General features: G+C 33.1%; 1 protein-coding gene across 1 annotated transcript; it reads left to right on the top strand.

Annotated features, from left to right (window-relative positions):
* Positions 1-237: 237 nt before the first annotated feature.
* LOC120081036 (plasmodesmata-located protein 2) lies at positions 238-2,497 on the top strand. The gene is made up of 3 exons (XM_039035718.2): positions 238-1,759; positions 2,022-2,129; positions 2,241-2,497. The coding sequence occupies exons 1-3, from the start codon at positions 967-969 to the stop codon at positions 2,246-2,248; spliced, it is 909 nt and encodes a 302-aa protein (XP_038891646.1). The 5' UTR covers positions 238-966; the 3' UTR covers positions 2,249-2,497.
* The last annotated feature ends 23,148 nt before the right edge of the window (positions 2,498-25,645 follow it).

The following is a 25,645-nucleotide window of genomic DNA, read 5'->3' as shown; positions in this document are numbered from 1 at the left end:
TTTATTGCTCTCATTTATGAAAACAACAAAGTTTTAAACGGTAGGAGACAAATAACTTTCAATTTCCACCCACTTTAATACACTCAGTAAGTACTCATCCACACTAATGAAAATGACCAGAAATAACTTTCATTTTTCTAAAGAAAAACTCAAATCTCTTTGTTTTTTTTGTTTTGTTTTTTTTTCTTTTCGGTATTGATAATTATTGTAAAAACTTTCTTACTTGAAGGAAGCTTTAAATGATTCATGAGTGAAGCATGATGTTTCTTCAAGTTTAAATTCTTTTGCATAAACAAAAAAAAAAGCTTCAAAATTCAAGAGCTTCACCAATTTCTTTTTGGACCCCATTCAAAATTTATTATGCATCTTCCAAGTGTTCTAACCTTTAAACTTCTGAAAAGTGATTATCAAATAATCTCATTCAAAATCTTCTTCATAGTCAAACTTCTTCTTACACATTTCATCAAAGCAGATTCCTTCTCTGTTCATAGTCTCTTCCAAGCCTATCTCCTCTAAGCATTCAATGTTATAAAATTATTTTAAATAATCTGATTATTATTTGCTTACAATCACAGCAATATTTGAAGTGAGAAAAAAAAAAAAAAAGAATTTTGAAGAAACCCATTTCACTATTTCTATAAAATATCTATATTTTCAATTTTTGTGTATATATTTATGTATTGTTTTTTTGTTTCCCCCTTATCAAATGTACATTGTACTCTTTTTTGGAGTGAAGAAAAAGATGCCTTCTCTGCACATCTAAAGAGGCAAATCCAGCCAAACAAGAAGGAAGGAAGGAAGGCAAAAACCCTTCTCCATTTTTGAGGTACAAATTACAATATACAAGTTTGCTAGATGATTTCCTATTCCCATTATTTCTCTCTTTAGAACAATACCCATTTCCCCATTTCCTCCATTTCCTCTAAATTCCCAAAGGTTTAACAGTTCCCATGTTTTGATTCTTCAATGGGGATGAAAATGGGGGTTTCTTCTTTCAACCCTTTTTCTCTTCTTCTTCTTCTCTCTTTGGCTTTCTTCTCCATTTTTACACTAATCCCACCTGCACAATCTGGCTCTGATTACACTTCTTTGGTCTACAAAGGCTGTGCCAAGCAAGCTCTCTCAGATCCAACTGGGGTTTACACCCAAGCACTTTCAGCCCTTTTTGGCTCTTTAGTTTCACAGTCCACCAAAGCCAGATTCTATAAAACCAGCTCTGGAAGTGGTCAATCCACTATTAATGGTCTCTTCCAATGTAGAGGGGATCTTAGCAATGGCGATTGCTACAATTGTGTGAGTAAAATCCCTAAAATCGTCGAGTCTCTGTGTGGAAAAACTATAGCCGCAAGAGTTCAACTCTATGGCTGTTATTTGCTGTATGAGGTTTCTGGGTTTGCTCAAATTTCAGGGTTTGAGATGCTGTATAAAACTTGTGGCTCAACGAATGTTGCTGGAAGTGGGTTTGAAGAGCGGCGAGACACTGCTCTTTCTGTTTTGGAGAATGGTGTTGTGAGTGGCCATGGATTTTACACAACAAATTACCAATCTGTTTATGTTTTAGGGCAATGTGAAGGGGATTTGGGGGATTCAGATTGTGGTGAATGTGTGAAAAATGCAGTTCAAAGAGCTCAAGTTGAATGTGGTAGCTCAATTTCAGGCCAGCTTTATCTCCATAGATGTTTTATAAGTTACAGGTACTACCCAAATGGGGTGCCCACAAGATCATCTTCATCATCATCTTCATCTTCCTCCTCATCAGGTAAAACACCAATCGCTTGTAGATTCCATTTTTTCACGGTAACAACACACTACTGTTAAATCTCACTTACTTAGGCTCGAAAACTCTGAGCCCAAACAAATGAAAATCAATATTATTAGTTGGGAAGAAAACATTGTACCTCTTCTCTGATATGATGTTAAATTACTCCATAATCCTAGTTTCGGGTTATGGCTAATTTAGTTATATCAATACTTTTTAAACCAAGAGATTTTGGATTTATCTAATATTGGAAGTGAAACAGGAGGAGATATAGGGAAAACAGTGGCTATAATTCTAGGAGCAACAGCAGGAGTCGCTTTTGTGGTCATTTGTTTGCTTTTTGCAAGAGGGTTAATGAAAAAACATGATGGTAAGTAGAGAAAGAAAACACATTTATTTATTTATTTATTATTGTTATTTTCAAATCTTCTCTCTGAATTGCTGTGGGTATTGAGAATTGGGATGATCTTTTTGTGTGCAGATTATTGAAAGAAGCAAATGAAGATGAGATCTTTAAAGATGCAAAAACTATTCTTTTTTATTTTTATGAACAGAATGTTCCCTTTTTTCTGAAAAGGAATGTGATTTTTTTGGTGGTCATAGGGTTTTTTGTTCAAATTGAGAAGGGAATGAATGAATTGAATGATGTTTATCAAACTGAAATAATTTTTACACAAGTGAAGATGAAGAATGTTGGTAATGAAAAGTGGTGGTAACCCATTCAATCTTTTTAACTTATTTGCTTCTTTTTTATACATAGCTATCTATCATGGAGATTTTTTCCCTCTCTTTTTTCCTTGAATCTAGGCCATTGTTCTTTGTTTTCTCACTACTTTTTTATGCTTTTCACAAAGATGCTCCATTTCTGTGTCTCCCCAACATATTGTTTTGTACACTTTTTTAGTTGGAGTTGACAATGATACTAATGAATTGAATAATCAAATAACTTTCATTTTGATCAACAATAGGAGCATAGCTTAATGGATAATATCATCAATTATTATTTTAAAATTCGATAATTTTGATTCTAATCTTGCTCTAGTTGAACTTGAAAATAGAAATTCATCCAATTGCCTTTTGAAACTAGTGAACAAACACTGTAACCAGTTTTGATTCTAGCTGTTGCCTTTCACTGTTTCAAGATCCTTTACCAAAGTGATTATTTTAAATTATAAAATTATTGAAAATATTTTTAAGTATAGTAAAATATCACGATAGACCACAATAGACTTTTATCACTAACACTGATAGATGTCTATCGTTAATAGATAATAAAATTTTGTTATATATGTAAATAAGTTGATTTATTTTCTTTTATTTGAAAATAGTCCTTTAATTTATGAAAAAACGGTTTGGTGGGAATAACAATTTTTTAAAATAAGTTTCAATAAAAATATGTTAAAATAATACCAAGTTGTGATATTAACTCCACTGTTAACTTTTCCAAGTGCATTGAATCACAATTTTTCAGGTAAGTTTGAAATCATTTCAAATATAAATGAATGAATGAATCTATGAATATATATATTTTTATTTTAATTCAAAATTTTAGCTACTCAAAGTGAGCGAAGTTCAACGATAATTGACATGCATTCTAATATTTGAAGTCAGACATTTTAAAATTTCATACTCTATGTACTGTATTAAAAAAATTAGAATTTTATATTACATAAATTCGATATATAAGTGCACTGCTTTTTGTGTTTATATTATACATTGTAAAAGAAAATATTCTTCTTCTCCTCTTTATAACCTTGTTGCTACATCTTTTAGCATTTTATATAACAAGAATTCCAAACTTTCATGGTACTCTCTTTATTTCTTTTTGTATTTTGTAACTTTTTTTGAGTTAAAATTTAAGTGGACATTTGACATAAAATTTTAATAAGCCTGAATAAACTTAGAATGTATAAATTTATGTAACCTAGCTATTTTGGATTGTGCAACCCCAAACTTAAAATTTTGCACCATATTGAGAAGTGGGTGTGAAAAACTTGGACATTATATAGTTTGTATTTGTATATTTTTTCTAATTTTGTTGTGCAATCTTTTCTTTCCAAAGTTAATAAATTAAGCGTGGGAGATCGAAACTTTAACATGAAAGAAATCCTATTAAATTATGCTTAGATTGATATCCCAATTTTTCATTTTCTTTTTCTTTAATAGATAAATCAACCTACTTTCTAGAAGAAAAATAAAGAAATTAAAAAAAAAAAAACCATTTGTGGGAAAATATAAGATAGTGCTATAAAATATTGAAGTGAATAGAATGTGAGAATTGTATGGTAAAAAAATGGTCAAATGAGGAGGCTATACTATAAAGAAGCTATGAATAATCAAAATTAAAATTAGAATAGAAATGATATGGAAGGACATATCATGTGGTGTTTGGGGATGACAGATTGGAAATGGGATCCTTTTGTTAGCCTTTGTTTAGGCCTTTTCTATAACTTAGGCTTCATCATTCCTTCATCAATGCTCCAACCTATAATTGCAAGCCAGAAATGCACACTACCTATTAAAACTATTATATTTAATTATTCACTTTTTCTTTGCACGTGACAATGACCCATTGCGTTGATGTGAAAATATAGCTTATTAAAATACGCTATTTCTCCTTCTAAGTTTGATCGACCGTTAAAGTTTGAATCCTCTTCTCTTCATTTGTAATGAGTAAAGAGAAAGAAAAAAAACGTCCTGAAAAGCCTTTTGTTTCATAAAACCTTGACTCTATTTGATTCACTAAACTGAAGAATAGAGTCGATTATTGGTAGATCAAGATATTAGTTTCATACGAGAAATGTGCCATGATGTCGCTCACAGAGCATTGTATGTTGTTACAACTTTGTAAGAGAATGTTATTATTTAATTTTAGTTTAAGAGTGTCGAGTCAATTGAGGCTCCTCTCAATTAAATATCATATTTATCCTATGACTATGTGAGTTTTTTAAACTCACATAGTTTTAATCACCTAAGTAGTTGATTGCTATCAAATTTAAACCCTACAATTATTCTAGGTGTTTCGAAGGAGTTGAGGGAGGGGTGAGTGGGGTTAATAGCTTGACTTCTTTTTTTGGTTCAAGGAGTTCTTGAAGCCATGATGGGCCCCACAACTTATTAACTCATTGTTACAAAAGGGATTGTGACCAAATAGAGTAAGATTGCAACTAAAGCAGATTGAGAATAATAATAATTAAAAAGAAGAAGGGGGAAAATACACACTGTAAGTTTATGTGAAAAATCCCTAACAAATTAGGGTAAAAACCACAAGAAATGATAGAATAATTCCACCATATAAAATAGGAGTTACAGACTTTTTTTCTTATAGAGGAACATCGAGCTCTCTTATAAGAAAAATCTCTCTCTATTTTATGTCACTTGTTTGACGAAGATTTTAGGATGGTTTGACAACCATGGGTCTTCACCTATTTATAACCCAAAGAAACTTGGTTATCAAGCAAATCCAATGGCTCCAAATTGTTCTTGATAGATGTGAAGGATCCAATGGCTCCAATTGTCCTAGAGAGATGTTAAAGATCTAATGGCCATGAATTGATCTTGGACAAAGAGTAAGATCCAAAGGCCCCAAATTGTCTCCAAGAAACTTCTTGAATAATAAATAAGCTTATTGAAATTTTTTGATAATTATCCAATAATCTTCCACTCATAGATTTGATTGATAATCAATCACATCTCCACACCATTCCTTCTACCTTGCCATCTTCATGTTGTTTATGTTTCTGCTAGGCCATTCAAGGATCAACACCAATTAAACTTGTTAATATTGACTACCTTTGTTAAGTAATATGCTACATTTTCTTTTGTATGCATTTTATGCATATCCATTATTCGTTCCTTCACTTTCTCACGAACGAATTGGTACTACACTTGAATATGTTTGTGAAGGGACTATGAAGTCTGAAGCGCAATCGAAATCGTGTCCCAATTTAGTTTTTCACATAGTACAAAAATTAAATAGAACAAAATATGCATTTTCAATAAATTTACAGCATGCTAAATAAAGGAGAAGAGGAAATTAGGGTTTTGTAATACTAACCTTTAAAGTCACCATTCTTCACGAATTTCCTCTCAAGTCAGAACAAACCTCGAATTACGAACACCCAAAAAATGTAACAACATTAAATCTCTATTTGATTGGACCTTTGTATTCTCCTTATGGATGAGAATTAGCAAGAGGTGTGGACTTTGCTTTAATTTTGGCAGAAGGAGGGAAGAAAGTTAGAGAGAAATTAAAAACGCAGAACTCTTCTGAATTTTTCTGATATAAGTTTTTTGGAAGAAGAAGCAGATGCCTCTGTAAACCTCATTTCTAAAAACCCTAGTTGGTTATTCCAATAGAGAGATAATAGGGGAATAGGGGAATAACTTCCTTTTAAATTTTTTCAAATTTTTAAAAACAAATAACTAATCCCTTTAATTTATATAATTATATTAAAATAATTTTAATATAATTAAAACTATATGTTATTTCCCATATAACATATAATCTATAGTTTATTAATCTCTCATATAATCTATAATATTTAATATAAATCAAATTTATATTAAATTTTAACGTATAGTTTTAATATGAATCGAATTCATATAATTAATATTTGAATCAAATTCAAATATTTATTTCCTCTCAAATAAAACTTTATATTATAATATATCAAATACATTATATTAATTATATCATATATAATTAATCACTCAATTAATTTAAACATTTCAAATTAATCCAAAATTAATTTAATTCTCAATAATCTCGGTTGAGTTATAAAGGGGATCTTATGGACCTGTAAATTGAATCTCCAAAGGTACTTGATCAATTAATTAAACCTCTTTAATTAAATTAATCAACTTTCATTAATTGTCGGTTACTTTACTAAAGACCGACAATTGCACTCTTCGCACTACAAATATATTTCTATGTCCATTAGATATAACCAGTCAATAGTGTGATGACCCTTCACAAATTGCTTGTAAGTACAACTGGCCAAAATTACCATTTTGCCCCTATAGTTACATCTAACTCTTTAAGTACCACTGATCCCTCTAATGAACAATAAGTCATAGTCCAACTATGACCAAACCTCTCTCGAGCCAAGAGAGGGTGTGACACCACATTGTTCAAGCCCTAGAATCAACCCCTAAATGGAGCAATTTATCTACTTACCCCGACGTTAGGGAAGGAGTGAATTTCGTCTTGTGTAGCTGTGTTCTCAGTTCTCCAATTAAACGAATCCCTGAAATGGTAGGTATATTGAATCGACAAACTGGCAGTGGGCACTCTCACCCATGCAAATCAAAGGACCGTCTTTATAGGTAGGAGTTCACAACTCACTTAAGATTCAGGTCATGTCACCTATGGTCATCATGGTGAAATGTAAATCTCTACTATTAACGATGTTATATAATGAGACTATTCATTTTGTGATCCGACCTTATACAAACCCTTTTGTATAGGATACACCCATTCATATGTCTCTACATAAATGATCAGGATTAGATCATTTGTAGAACTTTACAACAATTGTAACTGAAGGATTGTGAGGTTCGATACAGAAGCGCGGATCGTGTCCCAATTTCAATTTCACAGAATTATAATACGAGAAACGCAAATTATGCTTTTTACAAAATTTTACAGCATGCTAATTAGATTAAATAGAGAAGGATAAGGAATTAGATTACTTACCCTTGAAGCCAAATAAGTTTTCACAAAACTCCTCCTTGATCCGGTCACAAACACTTCGTATGAAACTCGATTTCCAAAAATGCAATAACCTAATTTGGCCACCACTACAAGTGAACTTTTTGTATTCTCCTTAAGATATGAGAATAATATAGAGAGTTGTGGGCTTCTTTGATTTTTGAAAGAGGGAAAATATTTTAGTGGAGAGGAATTTTTCTACATGAGCAATTATTTTTGGGGAAGCTTTTCACACACACAGTGCTTTTGTGATCTTCTGTGAAGAAGATGATGAATTACGTAAAGATGAAACCACCCCCTCCCCCCCAAACACGATTGATTAAAGAGAGAAAAATAGGAGGAGAGAGTTATAACTCTCTCCTCAATTAAATTAAAAAATTTAGTTTAATAAGAATTGTATATATATATATAATAACCAACTTATTATATTATATATTAAACTATATGTTATATTGAATATAACAAATAACCTAAAGTTTTTATATTGTATCAAATACAATATAATCTATAGTTTGAATTCTCTCAATCATTTATGGTATTTAATATAAATCACATTTATATTAAATTTAATTATATGAATATAATCCATACAATTAATATTTGAATCATATCCAAATATTTAATTTCTCTAAATATAAACTTTCTATTATAATGTATCAAATACATTATATTCATTATATCACATATAAATAATTTAAATTAATTATATCATATATAATTAATTCTCTCAGTTAATTTGAATAATTCAAATTAATCCAAAATTAATTATCAATAATCTCAGTTGAGCTACATAGAGGATCTTGTGGACCTATAGATTGAAGCTCCAATAATACTTGAATAATTAATTAAACTCTTTTTATTAAATTACTTAACATCCATTAACTGCCTGTCACTCCACTAAAGTCAGACAGCTGCACTCTTTCAACTACAGATATATTTCTGTGTCAATTGAATATAACTATGACGACCTTTCACAAATTGCTTGTAAGTACAACTAGGCCAAAATTACCGTTTTTCCCATGTAGTTACATTTAACTCCTCAAGTACCATTGATCCCCCTAATGAACAATAAGTCATAGTCCAACTATGACTAAATCTCTTTTGGATCAAAAGAGGGTGTGGCGCCACATTGTTCATACCTCTGAATCAGCCCTTAAGAGAGCAATTTATCTACTTATCCCAACATTAAGGAATGAGTGAATTCCATCTTGTGTAATTGTGTTGCCAACTCCCAAATCAGACAAATCCCCAAAATGGTAAGCATATTGAGTCAGCGATTTGACCACTCTCACTCATGAAAATCAAAGGACCACCTTTATATATAGGAGTTCATAACTCACTCAGGATTCAGGTCATGTCACCTATGGTCATCCTAGTGAAATATAAGTCTATTATTAATGGCGTTATATTATGAGACTATTCATTTCGTTATCCGGTCTTATACAAACCATTTTGTATAGAACATCTTTGCTCACATGTCTTTACATAAATGATTAGGATCAGATCATTTATAGAACTTTACAACAATTGTAACTGAACGATCTCTTAACGAAGAGTTCTATGAGCGCCGTCAGATCTTTCCAATTTCACCGTGACTGAAATATACCATATACATTCGAATATACAGTTATGAAAATATACAGTAATTGATGACATGCTTTGAACACTAAAATATAAGGGAACGAGTTCTCATACTAGTTGAAGACGCTCTTCAAGCTTCGGAACTCAACGCAGCAGAAGACCTCTACCCGATCAACAAACGGTCAGCAGATGCATCGGCCATAGCAGCACGAACAACCGCAAAAAAATGAATGCAGCGGGGACGACACCACCAGAAAGGAGCCCTTGGTATTCTCGGGGTGAGAACCCAAAGTGTGGTCTTTGTTGAGTTTGGTAGAGGTAGGAGGAAGAATTGATCATGTAGACGACAAGCAAGTGGGAGAGAATAGGAAGCTATCATATAGCTAAATGCTTATAGTTTAGAAGAAGTTACACGATCGTATAGGTTTTACCAAACGATCATTTAGGAAAAGGTATACGATCGTTTAGCAAACACGACACACTATACGATCGTTTAGGAAAGCTATCCGATTGTTTAGGAACTAGCGTGCGATTGTTTAGGTGCTGAGCGACTATCGTATAGGCTCTCGATTTATGCGATCGTTTACGTTTCCACACCAACGCCAAACTTTTTGAACTTTTTTGAATTTTTTTTGAACTTTGCAAAATGAAACAAAATTTCATTTTATTCTTCGATTACAATACCGACGCGGTTTTTCCCACTAACACACATCGAGAGAATTTTTAGGTTAATTATCATATAACTAACCAATTAAATTATTAATAAATATAATCATATTATATTTTTACCTTATAATTTGATATCACATATCTACTATAGTAAATTCTCCCCTACTTGATATAAATCATATTTATATCTAATTTCCTCCAAAATAATGTATCTCATACATTTAGCCAATTATATCATATATAATTAACCAGTCCAATTATATCATATCCTCTTGTCATTTTGAACATTTCAAATTAACCCAAACACTGATTTTCGACTTTATCCAAGCTACCCTGCTTGAAGCTCCAATGGTATGTGAATAGTTGACTAAATTTTTTAGCCATGAGATCCACCATCCGTTAACTATCAGGCATTCCACTAAAGACCAATAACTGAACTCTTCTTACCACAAATATATTTCTGTGTCCATTCGGATATAACAATCATGAGTACGATGACCCTTCACAGATGCTCATAAGTACAACTGAGCCAAATTATTGTTTTGCCCCTGTAGTTACATCTCACTCCTTAAGTACCACTGATTCCTCTAATGAACAATAAAACATAGTCCAACTATGTGTGAACACCTCTCGGGTCAAGAGAAGGTGTGTGGCAGCACATCGTTTAAGCCCTGGAATCGCCTTTACGGGAATTATTTATCTACTTACCCCTGCCTCGGGGAAGGAGTGAATTCCATCTTGTGTAGCTGAGTTCCGAGCTCCCAAATCAGACGAATCCCCAAAATGGTAGGTTTGAATTGGCGACCTGGCCACTCGCACCCATACAAATTAAAGGACCGCCCTTAATGACAGGAGTTCCCAACTCATTCAGGATTGAGGTCATATTACCTATGGTTATTCTAGTGAAGTGAAGTCTCTGTCATGAACGGTGTTATATAACGAGACGTTAACACTTCATGGTCAGGTCTTATACAAACTCTTTGTATAGGACACCTCCGCTCGCATGTCTCCAACACGAATGATCAGGATCAAACGATCTGTGACAAGTCACAAAACTTGTGACCATTCCATAAAGCGGGCCGCATCCGTAGCGTTACTAGGATAAGGTTTTCCTCCTATATCCATATACTACAAACCATTTTGGTTATCACTCAAGACATGATCCATTTGTATCACTTAGATAACCAAGGATTTTAAGTTTATTGGTTTGCGGTAAAGCAAATAAAACATGCAACTGAGCATAAAATAAGATGTGAAGTAAATATCATATATTATACATCACAAGGGTTCGTACAAATTGTTTACAAACTACAGGGCACAAGACTTTAGGACATAAACCCCAACAATAACATCTATAAAGCAGGCCATATTCATAGTGTCACCAGGATAAGTTACCCAGTCTTATCCATCTATTATAGACCATTTAGATTATCATTTAAACACGATCAACGCGTATGTCTCTACATATATGTTTAAACTACAGAAGATAACCTTGGATGTTAGATTATTAGTTTTGTGGGTTAATGTTACTAAATATCGAATAAAATACCTCATATTTTACTAAATAAATAAATTATTTGTACATTACAAAAACTATAAGACCAACGACCTATAGGGAATCAACTGTAACAATAACATCTACAAAGCGGGTCGTATTCTTAGTGTCACTAAGATAAGGTACCCAACCTTATCCATCTACTACAGACCCTTTAGGTTATCACTTAAATACAATCCACCTGTATGTCTCCACATACATGTTTAAGCTTCAGAAGAAAACCTTGGATATTTATTTATTGGTTTTGTGGGTTAATGAATACCTCAGATGTTATTAAATAAATAAATTGTTTGCACAATACAATTACAAACTACAGAACCCACATCATCAACCCCAATAGTTTGGACTTTTTGAAGGAACTCATATGAGGAGAACCTTGAGCGGAAGCGGATCGACCAAATTTCATTAATTATCGAATACAAAGTTACAGTAAACATACAAATAAATATGCATTTAAATTAAATTACAGCATGCTATTACAAGAAAAGAGTTAAGGAAATATTACATTTGAAGAACCTTTTCTTCGTCCCGAAACAATCATGTCTTCAAGATAGATCTCGAACCAAAACCCGGACACTACCACAATGTTACTTTGGTATTCTTAGGGTGAGAACCCAGGAGTGGTGGACTCTGTCTATTTTTGTTTAGAGGGGAAGATTAATATGGAGGAGAAAGATTGAGAGCTTTTTCATACGAAAACTCAAAGATACAGAACTCTTCTGTCTTTCTCACAATCGTTCAACAACAACGTTCAAAACGTAGAGGAAGAAGAAAAACTATTTTTCTTTTATTCCTCTTGCCATAAAAGATAACCATCTCCACTAAAAGTAGATGTAGAGAAAAGATGGGGAAGAGAATTATAATTCCCTTCCTTATTATTCAAATAATAATATAATATAAATAAATATGATAACTAACTTATCATATTATATTTATATTAAATTATATGTTATATCAAATATAACATATAACCTATAGTTTTAATATTGTATCACATACAATATAAACTATAGTTTCTTTTCTCTGTTATATGGAATTTAATATAAATCATATTTATATTAAATTTAATAACTATGAATCCAATTCATAGAAAATATATTTGAATCTCATTCAAATATTTACTTCCTCCCATTAAGCTATAATGTATTAAATACATTATGACAATTATATCACATATAACTGAAATAATTTAATTATATTATATAAAGAGACTAATCATTTCGTGGTCCGGTCTTATATAAACTCTTTGTATAGGATACCTCCACTTGCATGTCTCCAAACGAATGATCAGGATCAGATCATTTGTAGCACTTTACAACATTTGTAACACCTACAAAGGGGGTCATATCCATAGTGTCACCAGGATAAGGTACCCAACTTTATCCATCTACTACAAATCGTTTAGGTTATTATTTAAACAAGATCCACTTGTATGTCTCTACATACTTGTTTAAATTACATGAATAACCTCGGATATTAGTTTATTGGATTGAGTATATGTTTATAAAATCATACTTATTTTATTAACAACAATATGTTTGAAGGAAATCAGATCCGAGATTTCCATGAGCAGTGGAACAAGACTATTCCAAATTACAATCATAAGTGAACATATATTTATAGTCGACTTCATACAAATGGTTATACAATTCATACAGAGAAATTACAGTATGAATAAACTCAAATGAACAGAGATCAAACTCTATGCACATATGAGGATGCGTTTCCACGCTCTGTTGCGCGAATCTGATCGAACAATAGCAACCACGAGCGCTCGATCTACACGATTGCAACACAGCATGAACACTTCGCACTTGTCCTCAACGATCTCATCGGTCACGAACTCCTCCGCAACACGAACGACCTCCACAGCACCACGAACGACCTCCAAAAAACCTCGACGGTGTCGAGTTGAGTCTGACACCACCAACAAGGCTACCTTGGTATTCTCGGTGTGAGAATCCAGAGGGTGGGCTCTGTTCAGACTTGGTATGAGGCAGACAAACGGAGGAAACACCGATCGCGTACACGACTGGGCAAGTGGGAGATGGCGGAGACCTATCGTATAGCTCATCGTTTAGCTCGGTCTGTTGCCTACAGGCTCTACACGATCGTTTACCTTAGGCCAACGATCGTCTAGCAAACTATGCGATCGTTTAGTAAATACTGCACGATCGTTTAGCTTGCCCAATCGTCTTTTAGTAAATCCGAATTTACTTGACGACTTTGTGAGTTTCTTTTGTGCGGAGAGAAAACTCAAAACTTTTTCTATCGTTTGTAAAAACCTCTTTTGAAAATAGAAAAACCATTTTCCTTTTAAACTCACGGTTACCATGATCAAATAATCACCCACTAATTTGGTTATTTAAAAGAAAAAGAATTAATTATCCAATAATTAATATTATTATAAACATAAATGATAACCAACCTATCATACTATATTTATAACCTATAGTTTTAATATTTCATCTTATGAAACATATAAACCATAGTTCTTTTTCTATTCTATGGTACTTAATGTAAATCTCATTTACTTCAATCCTCCACTAGATGTATTTCATACATCATACCGATTATATCATATATAATCAAAATACCTCTTATCAATTTGAACATTTCAAATCAACACCAAAAACTGATCAACTAAATCCATTGAGCTACCAAGGGGACCTCATGGACCTGTAGCTCAAAGTTCCAATAGTACGTGAATAACTGACTAAACTCTTTAGTCACGGGATCCACCATCTGTTAACTTCTAGGCACTCCACTAAAGACCGATAGCTGAACTCTCCTTACTACAGATATATTATGTGTCCATCTTAACCAATCAGCAGTGCGACAACCTTCACAGATCGCTCGTAAGTACAGTTGGACCAATAACTGTTATGCCCCTGTAGTTACATCTGTCTTCTTAAGTACCACTGATCCCTCTAATGAACATAAGTCATAGTCCTACTATGACTGAGTCTTCTCTTCCAAAGAGAAGCTATGGCCACTATGTTCAAGTCCCGAAATCAGCCCTTAAGGGAGCAATCTCTCTACTTATCCCTGCTTCGAGGAAAGAGTGAATTCCATCTTGTGTAACTGAGTTCCTAGCTCCTAAATCAGACAAGCCCCCAAAAAAGGTAGGCATGTTGAGTTGGCAATCTGGCCACTTTCACCCATACTAATCAAGTATCGCCCTCAAAGGCAGGAGTTCCTAAAACACTCAGGATTGAGGTTGTGTCACCTATGGTCGTTTAGGTGAGATGCAAGTCTCTAGTATCAACGGCGTTATATACAGAGTCTAGTCATCTCGTGGTCTAGGTTTTATACAAACTCTTTGTATAGGACACCCCCGCTCCACGTCTCCACATGAATGGTCAGGATCTACCATCTGTAGCATTTTACTGCACTTGCAAACCTCTACAAAGCAGGCCATATCCGTAGTGTCACCAGGATCAGGTATCCACCTTAATCTTTATACTACAGACCTATTTAGGTTATCACTTAAGGCATGATCCATTTGTATATCATATATACATGCTTAAGTTCACATAAGATAACCAAGGAGCTTTGTTTATTGATATGAGTAAAGGTCAAAATTAAATAACACTTATTTTATTCATTGAACAATCTGTTGGCTTTTTTGCCCTTAATCTCAAATTAATTAATTTTAATTAATTAATCAATCAATATTTTGATGATAACAAACTCAATTTTTAGTTACTGAAAATCTTAGAGTTTTAATATGTCCATAGCGTAGAGCTCGGAACAACGATTCCAACACCTCTTGAATCACTCGAATCGGAGCTAAAAGGAAGAAGTTATGACCGAAACGAGTTTTATCGAAAAATATCGGTGGCGATGACGTGGCGGCTGAGTTAACATCAATGACCAATTTGGCGATGACACGTGGAGCTTTGGGAGAGTGACACGTGGGGCTTTTGGTTATTTAAAATATTATATATATATATATATTATTTTATTAAAAAAATGAAATTAAAAAGAAATTTAAAAGGAAAATAAATTTAATATTGTTTTATGTTTGTGTCTAACGTCTAGTTTTTTACACATGGTATGTTTTTTTATTTTTTGGATTGACTTTAAAAAGAATGAATTTAAAAAGAAAATGAATTAAAAGGAAAATGAATTTAATATTATTTTATGTTTGTGTCTAACGGCTAGTTTTTGACACATGGTATGTTTTTTTATTTTTTGGATTAATTTTAAAAAGAAAATGAATTTCAAAAGAAAAGGAATTTAATATTATATTTTGTTTGTATCTAACGACTAGTTTAGTTTAAAATCTCCACCATTGATTTTTCTTTTCCAAAATCCAATGGTCCAAATTAATTGTGGTTTCTAAAAATTTTTCCATCTCTATATAAACCATCTTCCTCTCCAAATTTTAAACTAACAAATTTTACATTTCATAATCCTCCAAAACTCAAAAGTTCCATTGTTGCTCTCTCTAAGTTCCCAATTTTTTTTTCTTTTCATCTTATTCTTGAGAGAGTGTTATTGTATTGTGAGGATAAATTTGTTGAGTGCTTAAACTTGTAAATCCACTCTAGTGAGAGTTGTATTGTGTTTTTCAAAAATTCCAACATTTGTAACGGTTTGTTCCTAAATCGTGGAAAGGATCGGGTTTGCTCTTGAACCCGTAAAAGGAGCGGTGGTGTAATGGTTGGACTCTAATCCGTGGAAAGAGTCAGAAAGATTTTGTTCAAATTCCCAAGAGGCGCTTGGGGAGTGGAGTAGGTCGAGTTTGACCGAACCACTATAAAAATTACGGTGTCTTCTTCTCTAACTCTTTCCTTTTTATTTTTGCAATTAATTTAAGCAATTTATTGTATGTTTTAGTTTGTTCTTATTATTTGCTAAAATTTGATAGAGTTAAATTATCACATTTTTGTCATCTTATTTGTTGCATAAATTGAAAATTTCTTATTATTTATAAAAAGTGTATTAATTAGTTTAATTGGGTTAATTTAGAAAAAAAGTTTAATTAAACCCTATTCACCCCCCCTCCCTCTAGGGTTGCCATATCGATCAAAAAATTGGTATCAGAGCGGGTTGCTCTTCTTGAAATATTTATTTCTTGATAAACATAGTTGTTTTTGAGCTATGACAACTTTAGGTTTTATCACTTTTACAGATAGTCAATCTATTACAAAGCCTCCTTTCTTTAATGGTACTAATTATAGTTATTGGAAAAATAGAATGATATTTTTCTTGCTTTCTATTGATTATGATTTATGGGATATTGTTGAGGAAGGTTTTAAAATTCCAACAAAAGATGTTGATGGTGTTAGCACTATAAAACCTAAGGAAGAATGGTCAATAAATGAAAAGAAAACATGCTCTTTAAATGCCAAAGCTATTAATTGCTTATTTTGTGCTTTGAATGAAGTTGAGTATAATAGAGTGTCTATTTGCAAAACCGCTAAAGAGATATGGGATAAATTAGAAATTACTTATGAAGGAACTAGTCAAGTAAAAGAAACAAAGATTGACATGTTAGTTCATCAATATGAAATGTTTAAAATTGATGAAAATGAAGCTATTTCCGATATGTTTATTAGATTTACTAACATTGTCAATGCTTTAGAAGGACTTGGGAAAAAGTACTCAAATCTTGAGAAGATAAAGAAGCTATTGTGGTCTTTGCCTAAACAATGGGAGCCTAAAGTCACCGCCATTCAAGAGGCAAAGGATCTCAAATCTCTCTCCATTGATGAACTCATGGGCTCGTTGTTGACGCATGAGATAAAGATCAAGAAAAACATGGAGGATGAGAAGAAAAAGAAAGAAAAGAGTATAGCTTTAAAGACCATCTCTTTAGAAGTTGACTCCCAAGATGAAGATGACCTTGATGAAGATGATGTGTCTGTCTTTCACTAAAGTATAAGAACTTCATCAAGAGAAAGAAGCAATTCAAGAAGCATTTCTCCAACCAAAAAAGTCAAAAGGTGAAAAGAACAAAAAGGATGAGGTAATATGCTATGAATGCAAGAAGTCGGGTCATATTAGAACCGATTGTCCTTTTCTCAAATCATCCAAGAAATCCAAGAAGAAAGCAATGAAAGCTACTTGGGATGATAGCGATGAAAGCGAAAGTGGGAGTGATAATGAAAAAGTGGCCAATTTTTGCTTCATGGCTCATAGTGACAAAGAAGATGAACAAAATGATGAGGTAACTCTAGAACCTCTTTCTTATAATGAATTGTTTGAAGCTTTTGAAAATATGCAAAATGATTTAGAAAAACTTAGTTCTAAGTATGTTGTGCTTAAAAAGAAAAACAATGTTTTATCTAGTAAAAATAAGTTTTTACTTGAAAAAATTGCTTGCTTAAAAGAAAATGGCATGATGCTATGCATATTGATGAAATGAATATCTCTTGTGACAAGCATGCTTTTGATTGTGATGAGAAAAATGCCTTGCTTGACAAAGTTAAATTTCTTGAGCATGATAGTTGTGAAAAAGATAATTTGATTAAATTACTCAAAGAAAAGGAATTTAGTGCTTTGCAAGAACTTGATAAGGCTAAAGAATCTATTAAAAAGTTGACAATAGGTGCTCAAAGATTAGACAAGATAATTGAAGTAGGCAAGCCTTTTGGTGATAAACGAGGTTTAGGCTATATTGATGAATGTTCTAATCCTTCATGTTCTAAAACTATCTTTGTTAAAGCATCTCATAATATGCCTAAGCTTAATATGTCTAAGGTTGTGTCTAATCATATTAAATCTAACTTTGTGCCTATATGTCATTATTGTGGTGTTGAAGGCCATATTAGACCTAAGTGTTTTAAATTGAAATATGCTCATACTACTTCTCCAAGAAGAAATTTTTCTCAAAGGGCAAAGTTTCACAATGCTCCAAGGAATAATTTCTCCAAGAAAAGTAGAGTGCATAAATTTGTTGTAAGAGATAAATCTTTGCATAATGTTGTTTGTTTCTCATGTGGCAAGTTTGGACATACAACTTATTCTTGTTACTTGTCTAAATCCAATGCCTTAAATGTCTATGCAAAAATGAAATGGATTCCCAAGTTTGTCAATGATAACCATCTAGGACCTAAACAAGTGTGGGTACCAAAGAATCAAACTTGAACTTTTGTGTTTGTAGGTTTGTTTGAAAGCCTCTAAGAGAAACAAGTGGTACTTGGATAGTGGTTGCTCGAGGCACATGACGGGAGACCCATCCAAGTTTGTCTCTCTCTCCAAAAAGGATGGAGGTCTTGTAACCTTTGGTGACAACAAGAAAGGTAAAATAATTGGTAAAGGTAGTAGAGGTAATGAATCTTGTATTTTAATTGAAAATGTACTTTTGGTTGATGGTTTGAAACATGATTTACTTAGTATTAGTCAATTCTGTGATAAAGGCTTTAGAGTTGTGTTTGATAAAAAGAATTGCATCATTGAAAATGCTAGTGATAGAAAAGTTATATTTGTTGGAAATAGAGATGAAAATGTTTATACTATTGATTTGAATGATTGTCCTATTAATGATAAATGTTTATCGGCTTTGCATAATGATTCTTGGTTATGGCATAGAAGACTAGGACATGTTAGCATGCACTTAATTTCAAATATTTCCAAGAATTCTTTGGTTAGAGGTCTTCCCAAATTTAAATTTGAAAAAGACAAAGTTTGTGATGCTTGTCAAATGGGTAAGCAAACTAAGTCCTCTTTCAAATCTAAAAATGTAATCTCTACAACTAGACCCCTTCAACTATTACACATGGACTTATTTGGCCCTTCTAGAATTGCTAGTTTTGGAGGGAACTATTATGCTTTTGTGATAGTTGATGATTTTTCAAGCTTTACTTGGGTTTTGATGCTAAAATATCATGATGGTGCTTTGAAAAGCTTTTCTAGTTTTGCAAAAAGAGTTCAAAATGAAAAAGGTTTTTTGATTTCTAAAATTAGGAGTGATCACGGAGGAGAATTTGATAGCAATGCTTTTGGAACTTTTTGTGAAGAAAATGGTTTTTCTCATAATTTCTCCGCTCCAAGAACTCCTCAACAAAACAGTGTAGTTGAAAGGAAAAATCGTACTTTGAAAGAATTTGCTAGATCAATGTTGCATGAGTATGGTTTACCTATATACTTTTGGGCGGAAGCCGTTAACACCGCTTGTTATATTTTAAATAGAGTTTTAATTAGACCTTCTTTGGATAAAACTCCTTATGAACTTTGGCATAACAATATTCCAAATATTGGGTATTTCAAAGTTTTTGGTTGCAAATGTTTTATTTTGAATAACAAAGAAAAACTTGAAAAATTTGATTCTAAGACGGATGTTGGTATTTTCCTTGGCTATTCCTCTACTAGTAAAGGTTATAGAATTTTAAATAAAAGAACTTTAGTAATTGAGGAATCTATGCATGTACTATTTGATGAATCTTGCAATGTTATTTCTAATGAGCCTATTTATAGTGATGTTTTAGAAGGAAATTTTGGAGATTTACTTATAGTGACAAAGGCAAGGAAATTTTTTCAAGTAAGTAAGAGGTGAGCTTAATCGAAAAGAACGAAGTTGGTTCTTCTTCCATGTCTAAAGAGTGGAGGTACGCTCCTTCCCATCCTAAAGAATTAATTCTTGATGATCTCGAACAAGGTGTGAAAACTCGTTCCTCTCTTAATATGTTTAATAATCTTGCTTTTGTTTCTCAAATTGAACCAAAAAGTTTTAAAGATGTCGAAAATGATGAATTTTGGATTTTAGCTATGCAAGAAGAATTAAATAAATTTGAAAGGAATAAAGTTCGGGAGTTAGTCCCTAGGCCCTCTCATGCTTCTATAATTGAAACTAAATGGGTCTTTAGAAATAAAATGGATGAAAATAGAAATATTATTAGAAATAAAGCTAGACTTGTAGCTCAAGGTTATTGTCAAAAGGAAGGAATAGATTATGAAGAAACTTTCGCACCCGGTTCTAGATTAAAAGCTATTAGAATGTTGCTTGCTTTTGCTTCTTATAAGAATTTCATTTTGTATCAAATGAATGTGAAAAGTGCATTTTTAAATGGTTATATCATGGAGGAAGTTTATGTAGAACAACCTCCGAGGTTTGAAAGTTTTGATTTTCCTAATCATGTTTATAAGTTGAAAAAGGCTCTTTATGGCTTAAAACAAGCTCCAAGAGCTTGGTATGATAGACTTAGTAATTTCTTGCTTGAGAATGGATTTAAAATGGGTAAAATTGATACTACTCTTTTTATTAAGACTAAAGAAAATGATATGCTTTTAGTACAAATATATGTGGATGATTATTTTTGGTTCTACTAATTCATCTTTGTGTGAAGAATTTTCTAAGTGTATACATAGTGAATTTGAGATGAGTATGATGGGAGAACTTAGCTTCTTCCTTGGACTCCAAATCAAACAACTCAAGGATGGTATTTTCATAAGTCAATAAAAATACATAAGGGATTTGCTCAAAAGGTTCAAATTCAATGAAGGTAAATTTGCAAAAACTCCTATGAGTACATCCACTAAGCTTGACAAGGATGAAAAAGGTAAGTGTGTGGATATAAAAACTTATAGAAGTATGATTGGATCTTTACTTTATTTAACCACTAGTAGACCCGATATTATGTTTAGTGTATGTCTTTGTGCTAGATTTCAATCTTGTCCTAAGGAACACCTTTACATGCCGTTAAAAGAATTTTTAAATATTTGCTTGATACTATTGATTTAGGCTTATTGTATCCTAGAAATATTGAATTTAATTTGGTAGGATATTCCGATGCGGATTTTGCGGATAGTTTACTTGATCGTAAGAGTACTAGCGGGACTTGTCAATTTCTTGGTAATTCCTTAGTTTCTTGGTTTAGTAAAAAGCAAAATTCGGTTGCCTTATCCACTACCGAAGCGGAATATATTGTAGTTGCTAGTTGTTGTACTCAAATTCTTTGGATGAAACAAACTCTTTGTGATTTTGGATTAAAGTTTGATAATGTGCCTATATTTTGTGATAATACTAGTGCTATTAATTTGACTAAAAATCCTATACATCATTCTAGGACTAAGCATATTGATATTAGGCATCACTTTATTAGAGAGCATGTGCAAAATGATAATAATACTCTTGAATTTGTAGGCTCTAATAATCAATTAACGGATATTTTTACCTAGCCTTTGAATGAAGAAAACTTTTGCAAAAATAGGCTTGAGCTTGGTATTATTCGTTGTGATGCCTCTTGATTTATAATTTTACTTGTTAAAGCTTTTAGAAGGCATTTTGATAGGGGGAGATATGGAAAGCATGTGTTAATATTCTTAGGGGGAGTTGTGCTAAATTTATGTTCATGTTTTTAAGGGAAACATTTATGTAGTTCTAAATTTTTCTTAATTATTCTTTTTGATGATTCCAAAGGGGGAGAAGTTTAAGAAAAATATACTATAAATTTGTTATGATTTTGATTGTATTAATTAGGGGGAGAATTTATTTTTTTGAGTGAATTTCAAGAATGATTTTTATGGTGATACGTTGAATTTTATTATGTGCTACATATGGTTTACATGTATTTCAAGCTATTTTTTTTGAATGGTTTGTCATCATAAAAAAGGGGGAGATTGTTGGCTTTTTGGCTCTTAATCTCAAATTAATTAATTTTAATTAATTAATTAATCAGTGTTTTGATGATAACAAACTCAAATTTTAATTACTGAAAATCTTAGTGTTTTAATATGTCCATAGCATAGAGCTCGGAACAACGATTCCAACACCTCTTGAATCACTCAAATCAGAGATAAAACGAAGAAGTTATGACCGAAACGAGTTTTATTGAAAAATACCGGTGGCGATGATGTAGAGACTGAGTCAGCATCAATGACCAATCCGGTGACGACACGTGGAGCTTTGGGAGAGTGACACGTGGGGCTTTTGGTTATTTAGAGTATTATATATATATATATATATTATTTTATTAAAAAAATGAAATTTAACAGGAAAATAAATTTAATATTATTTTATGTTTGTGTCTAACGATTAGTTTTTTTACACATGGTATGTTTTTTTAGTTTTGGATTGACTTTAAAAAGAATGAATTTAAAAAGAAAATGAATTAAAAGGAAAATAAATTTAATATTATTTTATGTTTGTGTCTTACGGCTAGTTTTTGACACATGGTATGTTTTTTATTTTTTGGATTAATTTTAAAAAGGAAATGAATTTCAAAAGAAAAGGAATTTAATATTATATTTTGTTTGTATCTAACGACTATTTTAGTTTAAAATCTTCACCATTGATTTTTTTTTTTCCCAAAATCCAATGGTCCACTCTAGTGAGAGTTGTATTGTGTTTTTCAAAAATTCCAACATTTGTAACGGTTTGATTCTAAACCGTGGAAAGAATCGGGTTTGCTCTTGAACCCGTAAAAGGAGCGGTGGTGTAATGATTGGGCTCTAATCTGTGGAAAGAGTCGGGAAGATTTTGTTCAAATTCCCAAGAGACGCTTGGGGAGTGGAGTAGGTCGAGTTTGACCGAACCACTATAAAAATTACGGTGTCTTCTTCTCTAACTCTTTCATTTTTATTTTTGCAATTAATTTAAGCAATTTATTGTATGTTTTAGTTTGTTCTTATTTATTTGCTAAAATGTGATAGAGTTAAATTATCACATTTTTGTCATCTTATTTGTTGCATAAATTGAAAATTTCTTATTATTTATAAAAAGTGTATTAATTAGTTTAATTGGGTTAATTTAGAAAAAAAAGTTTAATTAAACTCTATTCACCCCCCCCTCTAGGGTTGCCATATCGATCCAACACAATCTGTATCCTTACAAAACAACGAGACTCTAGGAGAATTAGGATACTAATCCCAACAATCTCCCACTTGTCCTAATGACTCGGGAGACTAATGTACAATGCAATATAAAAATGTACAATATACAATAAACTAGGGCATACCCCAGTATCATCTCCCACTTGCCCTAGATAAGATGGTGCGTGTCTCGCAGACCCAGACTTTCTAGGTGACCCTCAAACACTTTAGCCGTGAGGGCCTTTCTAAAGGGATCAACAACGTTGTATCCCTTAAGGATCAGATCCTTATCTCCATATACAAGCATGTAAACCCTCGTTCTCCGAAGATACTTGAGGATCGTCTTGACTGCCGTCCAGTGATCAAATCCTAGATTGGGCTGATACCGACTGACAATCCCTACTGCATAGCAAATGTCGGGTCGAGTACACAACATTGCATACATCAAACTTTGTACAGCAGAAGCATAGGGAATCCATCTCATCTCCTCAACCTCTTGAGGTTTCTTAGGACATTGATCCTTAGACAGAATGATTCCATGCCTAAAGGGTAATAAACCCCTTTTGGAATCCTATATCCTATACCTGATCTACATTTGATCAATGTCCGATGCCTGAGACGGGCTAACCGTTTGTTCTTGCGATCCCGAATGATCTAGATCCCGAAAACATACTGTACCTCACCCAAATCTTTCATTTGGAACTGGGCAGCTAGCCAACTCTTAGTGTTAGTCAGATACCCTACATCATTCCCAATGAGTAGGATATCATCCACATATAGTACCAGGAAAGCTACTGAGCTGTTGATGATCTTCTTGTAAACACAAGGCTCATCATCGTTCTGATCAAAGCCAAATGACTTGACAACAGTGTCAAATTTGATGTTCTTTAAGATCTAAATGCTTGTTTCCCATAAATAGACCTATTAAGCTTGCAAACTCTTTGCTCTTGATCTGGAACTATGAACCCCCCTGGTTGAGTCATATAGATGGTCTCCTCAAGATTACCATTAAAAAAGGCAGTCTTGACATCCATTTGCCATATTTCATAATCATAAAATGTGGTTATGGATAGGAGAATCTTGATAGACTTCAACATGAAAACAGGTGAGAAAGTTTCCTCATAGTCAACTCCCTCAACCTAGGTATAACCCTTTGCCACGAGTGCAGCCTTAAAGATTTGCACCTTTCCATCTACACCTCTCTTTCGCTTAAAGATCCATTTACACCCAATTGGTTTTATTCCATCAGGTGGATCAACAAGCTTCCAGATGTTATTGAAGTACATAGGCTCCATTTCTTGGTTCATGGCCTTAACCCATTCATATTTGTCAACATCCTCCATTGCTTTCTTAAAAGACAACAGATCCTTGACCCCACATTCGTAATGACATTTAGGGCTTCAGTCAAACCCATGTAGCGATTCGGTGGGTTCATAACATTCCCACTACGTCGAGGCAATCTCAATTATTGAGCTGGTTGACTAGACGTTCCGATCTCAACAACTCTTGTTGCTCTGTCTGACTGTTCAAGAACTCTTGTTGAACCTTCAGCAGTCTCAGTCTCACTAGAGATCTCATGTAAAACGAGTTTACTTCGTGGCTTATGATCCCTCATGTGATCTTCTTCCAAGAAGATAGCATTAGTGGAAACAAACTCTTTGTTCTCACTTGGATCATAGAAGTATCCTTCTCTCGTTTCCTTGGGGTAGCCTACAAAGAGGCAAACCTTCGAACAAGGTTCTAACTTCTTTGGGTTAGTCATTAGCACATGTGCTGGACAACCCCAAATCCTGAAGTGGCGTAAACTACCTTTACAACCTCTCCATAACTCAAAAGGTGTTTCAAAAACACTTTTTGAGGGAACGTTGTTCAGGATATAACATGCAGTCTGCATTGCATAACCCTAAAACGAGTATGGAAGATGAGCATAACTCATCATAGACTGAACCATGTCCAACAAGGTCCTGTTTCTCCTTTCTGATACACCATTATGCTGAGGTGTACCAGGGGCCGAGAGTTGGGACGCAATCCCATGTTCTATCATATAGTTCTGGAATTGAAGGTCCATATACTGTCCACCACGATCAGATCATAGTGTTTTTATCTTCTTACCTAACAAGTTTCAACTTCAGCCTTATACTCCTTGAACTTGTCAAGGGCTTCAGACTTACATTGCATTAGGAAGAGATACCCAAACCTTGAATAATCATCTATGAAAGAGATGAAATATTCATACCCACCTCGACCTCTAACATTCATCGAACCACAGAGGTTTAAATGTATAAGCTCTAAGGCTTCCTTGGCTATGTAACCTTTTCCAGTAAAAGGTCGTTTGGTCATCTTGCCTTCGAGGCATGATTCACATACCGACAATGAGTTTTCTTCTAAACTCTTTAGAAGTCCACTTTGCACCAAATTCTCAATCCTATTGAGGTTGATGTGACCTAACCTAACATACCAAAGATGAGCATGTTCCTTTGGAGAAACCTTTGGTCTTTTAGCTTTCCGTACTGAACATTTCAGTGTTAAACAAGGCTTTTATGACTAACGACCTTAGTACATATAAGTTATTTTCCATTGAACCACAACCAATCTCCATTCCATTCTT

Source organism: Benincasa hispida, chromosome 1 (genome assembly GCF_027475165.1).
Source record: "Benincasa hispida cultivar pf3 chromosome 1, pf3_genome.v1.1, whole genome shotgun sequence".
Classification (NCBI taxonomy): Eukaryota; Viridiplantae; Streptophyta; class Magnoliopsida; order Cucurbitales; family Cucurbitaceae; genus Benincasa; species Benincasa hispida.
The sequence above is the reverse complement of the archived record's forward strand: the minus strand, read 5'-3'. Positions and strand labels throughout refer to the sequence as shown.